Source organism: Symphalangus syndactylus, chromosome 6 (genome assembly GCF_028878055.3).
Source record: "Symphalangus syndactylus isolate Jambi chromosome 6, NHGRI_mSymSyn1-v2.1_pri, whole genome shotgun sequence".
NCBI lineage: Eukaryota > Metazoa > Chordata > Mammalia > Primates > Hylobatidae > Symphalangus > Symphalangus syndactylus.
The window spans coordinates 107,027,275-107,040,462 of record NC_072428.2 but is presented as its reverse complement, the minus strand read 5'-3'; the positions used below and the strand labels follow the sequence as shown (position 1 = coordinate 107,040,462).

At 43.9% G+C, this 13,188-nt stretch overlaps 1 protein-coding gene across 1 annotated transcript in view; it reads right to left on the bottom strand.

Moving 5' to 3' along the window:
* The window catches only part of CAPZA2 (capping actin protein of muscle Z-line subunit alpha 2), a 56,616-nt gene extending 52,488 nt beyond the window's left edge, over positions 1-4,128 (bottom strand). The window contains exon 1 of the mRNA XM_055283767.2: positions 3,947-4,128. Coding sequence (XP_055139742.1) covers positions 3,947-3,985 — 39 coding nt within the window. The 5' untranslated portion in view covers positions 3,986-4,128. The remainder of the gene's footprint in view (positions 1-3,946) is intronic.
* Between the last annotated feature and the right edge of the window lie 9,060 nt (positions 4,129-13,188).

The following is a 13,188-nucleotide window of genomic DNA, read 5'->3' as shown; positions in this document are numbered from 1 at the left end:
TTTAAATTCACAAGAATGCTTTACTGTACAATACAGCTGACCCAGGAATGAAAATGAACTGTTTTTGGCCTAGGGTTTCTGTAACTATGTAAAAGTCTATGGGAGGCCGGGCACGGTGGCTCACGCCTGTAATCCCAGCACTTCGGGAGGCCAAGGCAGGCGGATTACGAGGTCAGGAGATCAAGACCATCCTGGCTAACACAGTGAAACCCCGTCTCTACCAAAAATACAAAAAATTAGCTGGGCGCGGTGGCGGGCGCCTGTAGTCCCAGCTACTTGGGAGGCTGAGGCAGGAGAATGGTGTGAACCCAGGAGGCGGAGCTTGCAGTGAGCTGAGATAGTGCCACTGCACTCCAGCCTGGGCGAAAGAGCGAGACTCCGTCTCAAAAAAAAAAAAAAAAAAAAAAAAAGTCTATGGGACACACTATAGCAAGTTACGAGCTTTAAAGAACTTCATTGTGTTCTTCAGCTAAATTTATTTCCCATTCACCCAGTGGCCAAAGGAGAAAAGGTTATTAAACTTCATAGTGGTATCCTCAAAAAGCAATTGTGTATGATTTTAAAAAACAAAACTATTATTCTAGATTAATTTCTAAAATGCTTCCTACCAGTAACATAACACATTTAAATGTACTAATAATAAACTTTATTCTAAAATGATCAAGACAAAAATTTAGAACCTAACACTATTTGCTTGGTATTACTTTTTTTAAAAGGGCTAGGAATCATGGCTCATGCCTGTAATCCCAGCACTTTAGGAGGCCCAAGTGGTAGGATCATTTGAGCCAGGAGTTTGAGACCAGCCTGGACAACATCGTGAGATCTTGTCTCTACAAAAAATTGTTTTAAATTTGCTGGGTGTCGTGGCACGCCTGCCTGTACTCCCAGCTACTTGGGGAGACTGAGGTGAGAGGACTGCTTGAGCCCAGGAAGTTGAGGTTGCAGTGAGCCATAATCATCACTGCACTCCAGCCTGGGTGACAGAGTGAGAACCCGTCTAAAAAACAAAAAAGGAAGAATCAACGTTTCTCCTTTTTCAAAATGAGCTGTCAACAAATTAAAAATGAAGAGACAAAACCAGAAGAGGTTCTTATCAATTTTGTTTAAGAAAGCATAATGTCTGCTGGGCACGGTGGCTCACACCTGTAATCCCAGAACTTTGGGAGGCCGAGGGGGGTGGATCACCTGAGGTCAGGAGTTCAAGACCAGCCTGGCCAACATAGCAAACCCCGTCTCTACTAAAGATACAAAAATTAGCTGGGCATGCTGGCATGTGCCTGTTATCCCAGCTACTCGGGAGGCTGAGGCAGGAGAATCACTTGAGCCCGGGAGGCGGAGGTTGCAGCGAGCCGAGATTTCACCACTGCACTCCAGCCTGGGCGAGAGTGGGACTCCGTCTCAAAAAAAAAAAAAGAAGAGAGCATAATGTCACAAGAACATCAACCTTGGACTAAGACAAACTTTAAATACTACCTCATCTTGACTGTCCTTGGGTGAACTACTTAAAGCTTTTGAACCTCACTCTACTCATCTGTGAAATAGTAATAGAACAACTACCTCTTACAACAACAAATTAAGTAATGAATGTACCTAACTGAGCCAAGCATATATACAGTATGGTACTAGATACATCTTAATAGCTTCCCTTCCTTAGATTTGCAATCTAGAATGGAAATTTCAAAAACTTAAAAGCATTCAAAACAATATTATTTTTTTAGAGATGAGGTCTCGCTATGTTACCAGGCTGGTTTACAACTCCTGGGCTCAAGCGATCCTCCACACCTTGGCATCCAAAGTAGCTGGCATTACAGGTGCAAACCACCGTGCCCAGCTTGAGAGCTTATTTTTGAAAATTACCAATAAGGCGGTAGAAAGAGTAATATTAAAATATCACTTTTAAGTCCTCTCTGTTTTCTGATCCCATACTGGACACATCCTCCTCCCCCAAAATGAAAATAACCTTTGGATATCTCAAGTGACAAGAACGTTAAAATTTCACTTAACTGGTTACTTGAATTTAACCTAAAAGTTTTGTCAGTTTTTAAATTAGTAAATATAGTGATGAAATTTATATGTAAAATATCTACATAATATTCTTACAAAACAACCAAAAATCAAATTAGAATTTTCATTCATTTAACCATAAAACATTTTGCTACTAGGCGGCGCAGACTTTAAGACACACAACCTCCTCATTCCTCTTTATGAAGCTTAGTGCCCTGAGAGTGCCGGATAATAAGGCATCTTGTTATCTCATTTTTAAAAAACTTTTTTATTTTAGGTCTTTACAACACATGGCAGGTCTATATTGACTCCCACACTGAGTAGTCTCTCTTCAGCTAGATTTCTAGCCACTTGAGCTACTAATCATCACTTAAGAATGGTAGAATGAAAACACGACAATCTCTTTTTAAGCTTTTTAGCACGACTCAATTTTAAATATGTGTTTGTGCACTCCTGTACATTTTCAGTCACCTACATAGGGTTATTTACCAAGATTATACATTGAATACCGTACAGCAATTTTTGTGGATACAGGGATCTGCCTACTGGGTCTGTGGGCTATGGAGATGTTGCCCGCCCCCATTTTGTTTTTGTATTATCACTTTCACCGAAGAACACAAGAGAAAAAAAGATTTCCGAAAATAAAGATGAGGCTGACTTCTGACCATTCACATTGGGAATGGGACAGAACCTTCTATTTCGGTGCAAGAACACAGCATATAAAAACATCTAGAGCAGAGGGTCCCAAATGAAAATATTCTCAGACTTACATGAAGATTTCTTAAACACCACAACGTACCTAAATGTACCTGTATTTTCCTGCACTGGCTGTATTGTTTTGAAATTTAAAAATGAAGCACTCTTTAACGAAGACTGGACATTTCCAACCCTGCAACTAACTCATTCCTATGTTCTGTCAGTTACTTCTAAGGGTCCTTTCCGAGAAATAGTCAAAATTAGCAGGGTTCTCCCCTACCCCACCACCCTCGGGAATGGGACGTTCCCAAAAGCCAAACGAAAGGGGCGAATTAAGAGAGCAGCAGTTCAATGAATTATTCTATTTCTCGTTTTAAATATCTGAGAACTTAAGTCGTTCATCTGGTTCCATTGCTGTCACAGTATCTAACATACAGTAAAAGGAGTTGCACATTTTCCCCTCTTCGGAAGAAGTCCTAGCAGGAAGCTGAGGTGCCACCAAATCGACCCCCGGGGGGGCTGCTGCCAACATGGGCAGAAAACAACTATGGGGAGGGGGTCGTCTTTTTGTGAGCAACTCTGCTGCCTCCTGGGGAACATGGGAGCTGCAAAGCTTACTGCTAGAGCCACGAAAGGAAAGAGAGAAGGAGGGCGAGAGGCCTCTATGGGGAAAGGAAAAAAAAAAGGATAAACCGTAGAGAATCAGAAAAGGAAGCATTTTGCTTTGAGGAAGGGGAAGTAGAAGGGAGAAGTGAAGGTCTGCTTCCTAAGCGATTTTTCCCTTCCCCTCACCCGCCGCTACACTCACAGGCCAGGCCGCCGCGCTGGGCACTGCCCTTGGGCCGCTCCCAGGCACGGACGCAGACCCCTTTGCGTCCCCGGTCCCCCGTCCCCGGCCCCCGGCGCAGGCCCCGTGGCCCGACAGCAGGAGCGGGTCCTGGGCAGCCGCCGCCCTCCCCTGCGCCCGCGCCCCCGCCCGCCGTCGCCCGGCTCCCGCTTCCTATTTTCGGAGTACACACCCTACAAGGAGCGGAGCGAGCAGGCCTGGCAGAGACCTGCCCCCGCGCGGGGCCTCGGGTGACCGACAGGGGCAGGCACTGGGCGCAGCAAGGATGGGGAAGGAAGGGCAACCGAGGGCAAGGCCGGCTGCGGGCCAATGCCCTTCCCCTGCGACCAGACTCCGGGCCCACCCGCCCGGGCTGAGCCGGCTCCTGACAGCCCGCGCCGCCGCCCCCGCGACTCTTACCTTCTCTTCATCAGACAACTGCTCCTCCAGATCCGCCATCTTCCTTCTGGCGACAAACCGCGGCGGCGGCGGCGGCAGCGGCCACCTGACTTCCCCGTTTCCGTGCGGTCCTCAGCGCCGCGCGCCCCCGCTAAGGGAGGGGCCCGCCGCTCAGGCCGCCGCGCACGCGCCCGGGGAGCCCCGCCTCCCTCGACCCGGCCCTCGCGGACTGAGCGCGGCTGTGCGCGTGCGCGGGCGCCTGGTGGCCGGGCGGGGGACCGTGTCTTGCCGGGCCGCCTGCTGCAGGCTTGCTAGCATCGTGAGTGTAGCGTTCTCTCCCCACAGTGACCATATGGGCTCAGTCTGCGATGAGTACATTCTGAGCCCTTCATTATGTTTCCATCAAGTCCTGAACTCTGCCAGCTAAAGTGTGAAAAGGTGTACAAATAGAAGCCTTTTAAACATTGTTTTTTCAAATATTGGAGAAGATAGTCGGCTTTCATTAAAATACACATCACGACCCGCTCCATAATTGAAATATTGCTCTTGATATACTCCTTTATTCATCCAACAAATATTTTTTGGTCCTTTAACGGGGTGCAGGGCACTGTGTTAGTCTCTGGGGATATAGTGTTGAGGGGGAAAAAAGCAAGCTAGACATGCATGTTCATAGCAGCACAATTCGCAATTGCAAAGAGATGGAACCAACCTAAGTGTCCATCAACCAATGAGTGGATAGAGCAAATGCGGGTGTATACACCATGGAATACTACTCAGCCATAAAAAGGAACGAAATAATGCCTTTTGCAGCAACTTGGAAGGAGCTGGAGGCCATTATTCTAAGTGAAGTAACTCAGGAATGGGAAACCAAATATTTTATGTTCTCACTTATAAGTGGGAGCTAAGCTATGAGGGTGCAAAAGCATAAGAATGATAAAATGGACTTTGGGGACTGGGGAGGGGATAAATTACTACATATTGGGTACAGGGTACACTGCTTAGGTGATGGGTGCACTAAAATCTCAGAAGTTACCACTAAAGGACTTATCCATGTAACCAAAAATCCACCTGTGCTCCAAAACTGTTGAAATAAAAAGAGAAACTTCTGTTCTCAAGAAGCTCATTTTCTACCTATTAAACAAACATATTGAACAGCTGGGGCCGGGCACGGTGGCTCAGGCCTGTAATTCCCAGCAATTTGGGAGGCCTCAGTGGGCAGATCATCTGAGGTCAGGAGTTGGTGACCAGATTGGCCAACATGAAGAAATCCCGTCTCTACTAAAAATACAAAAATTAGCCGGGGCGTGGTGGCGCATGACTGTAATACCAGCTACTCGGGAGGCTGAGGAAGGAGAGTTGCAGAAGTCATTGCAACCCGGGAGGCAGAGGTTTTCCCTGTCACTGCAACCGGGGAGATGGAGGTTGCAGTCAGCCGAGGTCGCGCCACTGTACTCCAGCCTGGGTGACAGAGCAAGACTCTGTCTCAAAAAACAAAACAAAACAAAACAAAACAAAAACAGTTGGGGAAGGCACTGTACTATTCCAGGGGAATACAAAGCTATGTTAGACATGGATCCTACCCTCCTGAATAGGGTTGCCATATTAAATATAGGACACTTAATCAAATGTGAACTGCAGATAAGCAATCTTTTAAAAAGTATGTCCCATGAAGCAGTGGAGACATACTTAAACTAAAAAATTACTCATTGTTTTCAAATTTTACTGGACATCCTTTACTTTTATTTGCTAAATCTAGCAACCCTGCTTTTGAAGCTTGAAGTTTATGAGAGATTAAACATGTAATCAAAGCTGCTTATATATGAATCAATTGGGAATCTTGTGAAAACGAAGTTGCTAATTCATTAGATGTGGCATGAGGCTGGAGAATCTATATCCTCCAGAATACAGCCTGTAGAATAACGGGCTCCCAGCTGATGCCAGTGCTCCTGATCTGGAGACCACATTTTGAGTGGTACGGCCTTAGGGTTTAAGATAGGCATTCAGATTCCGTGAGGAACTGTTGAGAACTTTTGAACAGTGACATGACATGATCAGAAATACGTGCGGCAAGATGAATCTGACAGCTGCACATAAATGAAATGTGAGAGTATCAAATAAATGTTCAGATGCAAGACCCTATTATTAGGTAATTTACTGGGTGTTCATAATGTGCAAATCATTGTTTTTTGTGAATGGACGGCAAACAGAAGCTATGCTATTGAAAAACTGATGGTTCATTTGGGGAGAGAACAGGAAGGAGAAGCACGCTGACACATGCAGAAAAAAGCAGATGTCCTTTCGAGGATAAACGTTATGAAGATGATAAAGAGAATACACCACATAGTTTAACCAAGGGTAACACTGGATGAAAATTAACATGTTTACTCTTATAGATTACAAATCATTGCTTCATTGATTTCTCACTGCAGCCTCATCAAGTGAGGTGCTTATCAGTACCATTATACCCATTTTACAGAAGAAAAAAATGAGGCTAAATGATTTAAGATTGCATAGATCCCAGCACTTTGGGAGGCCGAGGTGGGCAGATCACCTGAGGTCAGGAGTTTGAGACCAGCCTGGCCAACATGAGGAAACCCTGTCTCTACTAAAAATACAAAAATTAGCTGGGTGTGGTGGCTCACGCCTGTAATCCCAGCTACTTGGGAGGCTGAGGCAAGAGAATCACTTGAACCCAGGAGGCGGAGGTTGCCTGGGCAACAAGAGCAAAATTCCATCTCAAAAAAAAAAAAAAAAAAAAAGAAAGAAAGAAAAAAATTGCATAGCTCCTAAGTGACCAAGCTGGGATTGGAACCTAGGCATCTTATTTTATATTTCATGTTCTTTCCACTGCAAGATTTTTCTTTCTTCCTCTTAAGTCTGGGCACTCTCCACCAAATAAAACTTAATGAAGGCAATTACTATCCCATCCTGTAAATTCAATTCACCACCCTGTGCTGCATCAGCAGTACTTCTGGTTTTGTTTTTTTTCCTGTCTTTTTTCCTGTTTACTCAGCAACACCTATATTAGTATTTTGTATACAGTGGATATTCAGCAAATATTATTGCTTGATTAATTGGCTGCTCTCTTCCTCTAGAAACCTCACCCAAATATGGTAATGTTTTGCAATAATTTGAGTCAGAGTGTGTTTATAATTGCAACCTTAGTGATACAATACATGTGGTTTCCCATAGTGACACAACCCACAATTATGTATAATTTCTGATAATCTTTTCAGTAAGCTTCCAATACTACCCTCTTTGTACAATTAAAAGGAATTCTGAAATTTACGTAGCCTATGTATTCTAGAAAGAGTTTAAGCTGTCACACAAATAGGTAAAATATGAAATGATTGTTATATGACTGCAAGGAGAAATGTACTAGTATTCTTGGTTAGTCAGTTATTTTATGAGGAGGAGAAAATAAACAAAATATTTATCCTATACATGATTTTACCTACTAAGAATTCCTACCCTTTTCTTAATTAATTTCCAAACTTACCTTTCTTCTTTTTTTTTTTTTGAGACAGAGTCTTGCTCTGTTGCCCAGGCTGGAGTGCAGTGGCGTGATCTTGGCTCACTGCAACCTCTGCCTCCCGGGTTCAAGCTATTCTCCTGCCTCAGCCTCCCGAGTAGCTGGGACTACAGGTACCTGCCACTATGCCCAGCTAATTTTTGTATTTTTAGTAGAGACAGGGTTTCACCATGTTGCTCAGGCTGGTCTCAAACTCCTGAGCTTGTGATCCACCCACCTCGGCCTCCCAAAGTGCTAGGATTACAGGCGTGAGCCACCATGCCTGGCCAAACTTACCTCTCTTCTACTCATTCGTGGTCTGTTCTTGGTCTTTCCAATTTACATCACTAGAATTTTTCTTCCTTTTATAGTGTTTGTTTTTAAGTTACTTGTATACTTTTACATTTATTTTCCTATGGATATACTCGAATTATTCAACTACATTTTAAACTTGTCAAGACCAGAGGTTACCCAATTTCACAGAAAAACTATCTTAGGGTGCATCTACTACAAACCTCTGTCTTTACAGATGAGTTGAGCCTTAGATAAATAAACGACATCATAATAAAAATTGCACATCTAGCTAATATTATTTTAGGATCCAAGTGTCCTGATGGTCAGACTCATGTTCTTTCATGTACATATCCATATCAAATAACGTAAAATAAGATGAATAATAGTATTACTGTGTGAACATTAAATGATTGTACCAGATATAGACTTCTATAGTACCATCTCTGCACCAGAAAACTAACATCTGCAGCTTAAAAGTTTGACTTACCTCGCTTCTGAGAAAAACTATCAGTGTTAGACAACTAACATTTGGTTGTTTGTTAATGTCATGGTCAATTAACACAACTGGTCTCAAGTAAAGTCCTTTATGGCTGTGGAAAAGTGTAAAAAATCACATATATTTTAAAAGTAATTATCTTTCTAAACAAATAATTGCTTAAGTTATTTATAGTTGAGTGTATCCTACCTGTGGTCCATTTCCTCAGCTAGTTTTGAAAAGGTACACACAAGTAGTGCCCCTGGAGAAGCCTGACATAGATCATTCTAGAGTTACTCAGGAATTATTGAAGACCTTCTTTTCTTATTTATTTATTTTTTTGAGATGGAGTCTTGCCTCGCTCTTTTGCCAGGCTGGAGTGCCGGGGCGCCATCTTTGCTCACTGCAATCTCTGCCTCCCAGGTTCAACTGATTCTCTTGCCTCAGCCTCCCTAGTAGCTGGGATTACAGGTGTGTGCCACCACACCCAGCTAATTTTTGTATTTTTAGTAGAGACAGGTTTTCACCATGTTGGCCAGGATGGTATCGATCTCCTGACCTGGTGATTCACCAGCCTCAGCCTCCCAAAGTGCTGGGATTACAGGCGTGAGCCACCACGCCCGTCTGACACTTCTTTATCTACCCCTCCTCCCTCCCGAATGTGCTATGCTTCCTAATTTCCTTCCTACCAACCTCACTAGACCCACCTCTGCCACTGCCCCTGAATGCATATGTCATTGAAACACACAAAGCTGCATATATATCATATGCTCTCAGGCTTCTGTCAAAGCTCTTTCTGGAATGTTGTTTGCTACCTATCCTTTAAAATTCTGTTGTCGGTTTTCTTTGAAACTCTCATTGAATCCTCTAGCTAAGCTAATAATTTCTTCTAGATTACCATAGAAACCTTTCCATTGATTTTTGTTGTGTATCCCAGTGATGAGGTACATAGATTTTATAATCACTAAATCCTGGATTCTGATCTTTGTTCTAGCTCTAGTTAACCTTAAGGAACTTACTCTGCAGGCTTCCATTTCTTCATCTATACGTTAGGGATAACAATAGTACCACATTTGTAGGGCTGCTGTGAGGATTTAACAAGACAATGCAGACAAAGTGCTTAGCACACAGTGCAGGCCTTAGTAAAGGTCTCAATAAATATTAGCTATTATCAGCATATTATAATACCAATCTGGTCTTTAAGGACATGTCTGGCACATACAATGTCTGGCAAATAAATGCTTAAAAAAGCTTTGTTGGAATGCATATTGATTAAACAACACTTTTATTTCGCATCCCTAAATGAGAGCTGAAAAGTTGATTTAGCAACACATACGGGATTTAGAGATTGTTCTAAAATGTGGACTGGGGACTCCAGAATGGGAAAGTGAACAATTTTTTCCCAAAAACCTCAAAATCATACAAATATCTCCAAGTCTTTACTACTCCATGTTCAGTCACCACTTAAATGTCTTCCTAGTTGATTTCTTACTCTTTAATTCTCCTGTCACTATAAGTTCAAGCCTTTAGTATCTTCATACCATGTCCCAAACTAAGTACAGGGGATAGGGAGTATTCAAAGTGATCCTTTAGGGTGAAGCACGGAAATACTAAAGCTTCTATTTTCTTCTGCATTATTATTATTATTATTTCTTTTTGAGACAAGACTTGCTGTGTCACCCAAGCTGGAGTGCAGCGGCGTGATCATAGCTCACTGTAGCCTCCATCTCCTGGGCTCAAGTGATCCTTCCACCTCAGCCACCTGACTAGTTGGGGCTACAGGCATGCAACACCACACCTGGCAAGTTTTTTAAATTTTTAGTAGACAGGGGGTTTTGCTATGTTGCCTAGGCTAGTCTTGAATTCCTGAACTCAAGTGATCTTTCCTGCCTCAGCCTCCCAAAGTGCTGGGATTACAGGCAGGAACCCCTGTGCCTGGCCTCTATTTTCATTTACTTGTTTGAATTATTGTAACATGACATTTCAGGCATACAAAAAAGCATGGTTTAACCCTTCCAGATCCCATTCCCTTTTCTTCTTCCTTCAGGTAACCACCAACCTGCATCTCATGTTTATCATTTCCATGTATGTTGCTTCTTTTTCAACACAGGAACACTCCTTTTTATCTGCCTAATGTGGCACCTAACTTTAAAAATATTTACGAAGCTGGGCATGGTGGCTTACGCTTGTAATCCCAGCACTTTGGGATACTGAGGCAGTCAGATCACCTGAGGTCGGGAGTTCGAGACCAGCCTGACCAACATGGAGCAAACCCGCCTCTATTAAAAGTACAAAATCAGCTGGGCGTGGTGGCGCATGCCTGTAATCCCAGCTACTCGGGAGGCTGAGGCAGGAGAATTGCTTGAACTTGGGAGGCAGAGGTTGCGGTGAGCCGAGATCGCACCATTGCACTCCAGCCTGGGCAACGAGAGCAAAACTCTGTCTCAAAATAAAGAAAGAGAGAAAGAGAAAGAAAGAAAGAAAGAAAGAGAAAGAAAGAAAGAAAGAAAGAGAAAGAAAGAAAGAAAGAAAGAAAGGATTAGTATTTTTTTGCATATTTTCGTAAACAACATGGATAGAGATCTTTAGACTAATTACTGTCTTTTTAAAAATCTCCCTGTATGGCAGTATAAATTGTGGGGCATAAATGAAAAGATAAGTCAGACTCTTGACCTAGAAAGATGAAGCAACACAATGCATAGATTTGCTGGTAGGGAGTGAAAAGACAGATCCGATCCGGTATCTTTAACTTTTTTTTTTTTTTTTTTTTTTTTGAGACGGAGCCTTGCTCTGTCGCCCAGGCTGGAGTGCAGTGGCGCAATCTCGGCTCACTGCAAGCTCCGCCTCCCGGATTCACGCCATTCTCCTGCCTCAGCCTCTCCGAGTAGCTGGGACTACAGGCGCCCGCCACCACGCCCGGCTAATTTTTTGTATTTTTAGTAGAGACGGGGTTTCACCGTGGTCTCGATCTCCTGACCTCGTGATCCGCCCGCCTCGGCCTCCCAAAGTGCTGGGATTACAAGCGTGAGCCACCGCGCCCAGCCGGTATATTTAATTTTTTTACCTTTTTTTTTTTTTTTTTTTTTTTTTTTTTTTTTTTTTTTGAGACGGAGTCTCGCTCTGTCACCCAGGCTGGAGTGCAGTGGCGCGATCTCAGCTCACTGCAAGCTCCGCCTCCCGGATTCACGCCATTCTCCTGCCTCAGCCTCTCCGAGTAGCTGGGACTACAGGCGTCCGCCACCACGCCCGGCTAATTTTTTGTATTTGTAGTAGAGACGGGGTTTCACCGTGGTCTCGATCTCCTGACCTCGTGATCCGCCCGCCTCGGCCTCCCAAAGTGCTGGGATTACAAGCGTGAGCCACCGCGCCCGGCCAATTTTTTTACCTTTTATGTCTGACAATACTTTTAACTTTTATTCGGACTCAGTAATAGCAGAATAGCAGTGTAGCAGAAAATGAAGTTTGTGGTTTATCTTTCCCCAAGCCACATCAACCTCCAATACAATTATATTTCTCTAACTCAGGTCTAGCCCAAGGAATTGCAACAGCATCCACTCAAATGCCTTCCTTTTGGCTGTTTGGGGATGCCACAGTGATTCATTTGCATTCAAAATTGCTCACACTGCTGTCCTTTGCTGTCCTTTGACATTGGCCTTTATCATCTCTGAGCTTTCTTTCATCAGACCTCTCCCACTGTTACAGCTCTAAAATCTGTCCTGATGCTCCTCTCCTGGGACACAGGGCTCTGTGCTCATATCATCTCATCTTCTCCCTGTGGGATTAGCTGCTTCTATTGCAGGTAGGCTCTGGCCATCCCCAGCAGTTGTCCCAGGCTGTGTTGTGGGGGCCCAGGTTTTTATGGTCTTCTTCTGATGGATAGAGCTGCAGCAGACACCGTAAGTGCTTTGACCAGATCTGCTGGGATCACTTTCACTATTTCTGTGCTTCAGTGCTATTTTCCTCTGCTTCACAGTACCTGTATTTATTCTTTGAAGGACTGCTCTTGTGCGTCTGGGGCTGCTTTGCCAGTGAGCACAGAGCTGGGATTTTAGGTCCCCTGGCGCAGCTCTTAACCAATGACTGCCAGATGATGGAGTAAAAAGACCCAGCTCACTTGCTTCAGGTCAGGAAAACTCTGAGGTGTAATTTACATTCCAGATCTTCCTGGGGGAGAAAGCCAGTCTCAACTTTGTTAGCCTTTTCCCTCTTTCCTGGGAATGACTAAAACATCATGAAAAATTCCCAGATTAGCAATATGGGAACAGCAATGGAACAGAAGGCATGTCATACACATGAGGCCACTTTGGGCTCCAGACTGGAGGTGGGAGGCCAGTTGTTAACCTTGGAGCCAGGTCATCAGGGCTGGCCTGTCTTTGAGGATAAGCTCTAAAATGCTGATTTTGAAGGGTGGTAATCTACTCTTGCTTTAGTTAGGTTAACCCTAGGAATAGAGTATGGCTAATTTTTCAGGTGACTTTAAATGGGGAGAGGAATAAAGAGAGCAAAGCCAGGAACTCACCTGAATTGAGCTTGACAAGGTGCAAAGCAGAGAGGTGGAGTGGAGAAAGTTGTTTTTGTTGTGATTATGGTTTCTAGAGACAGGGCCTTGCTCTGTCACCCAGGCTGTAGTGTAGTGGCATAATCATAGCTCACTGCAGCCTCAAACTTCTGGGTTCCTAGGCTCAAGTGATCCTCTCACCTCAGTCTCCTTAGTAGCTAGGACTACAGGAAGGTACCATCATGTCCAGCTAATTTTTTAAATTTTTGTAGAGATGAGGCCTCACTATGTGGCCCAAGCTGGCCTTGAACTTCCAGCCTCAAGTGATCCTCCCACTTTAGCCTCCCAAATTGCTGGGATTACAATGATCTACTGGGCTCAGACAGGAGAGAAAGTCTTAAACTATAGGACATGATCCATGTCCTAAAGTAGCTTACATTCTGGTTGTGAAAGGCTAGAATTCAATGCGTAAAAAGATAACCCTA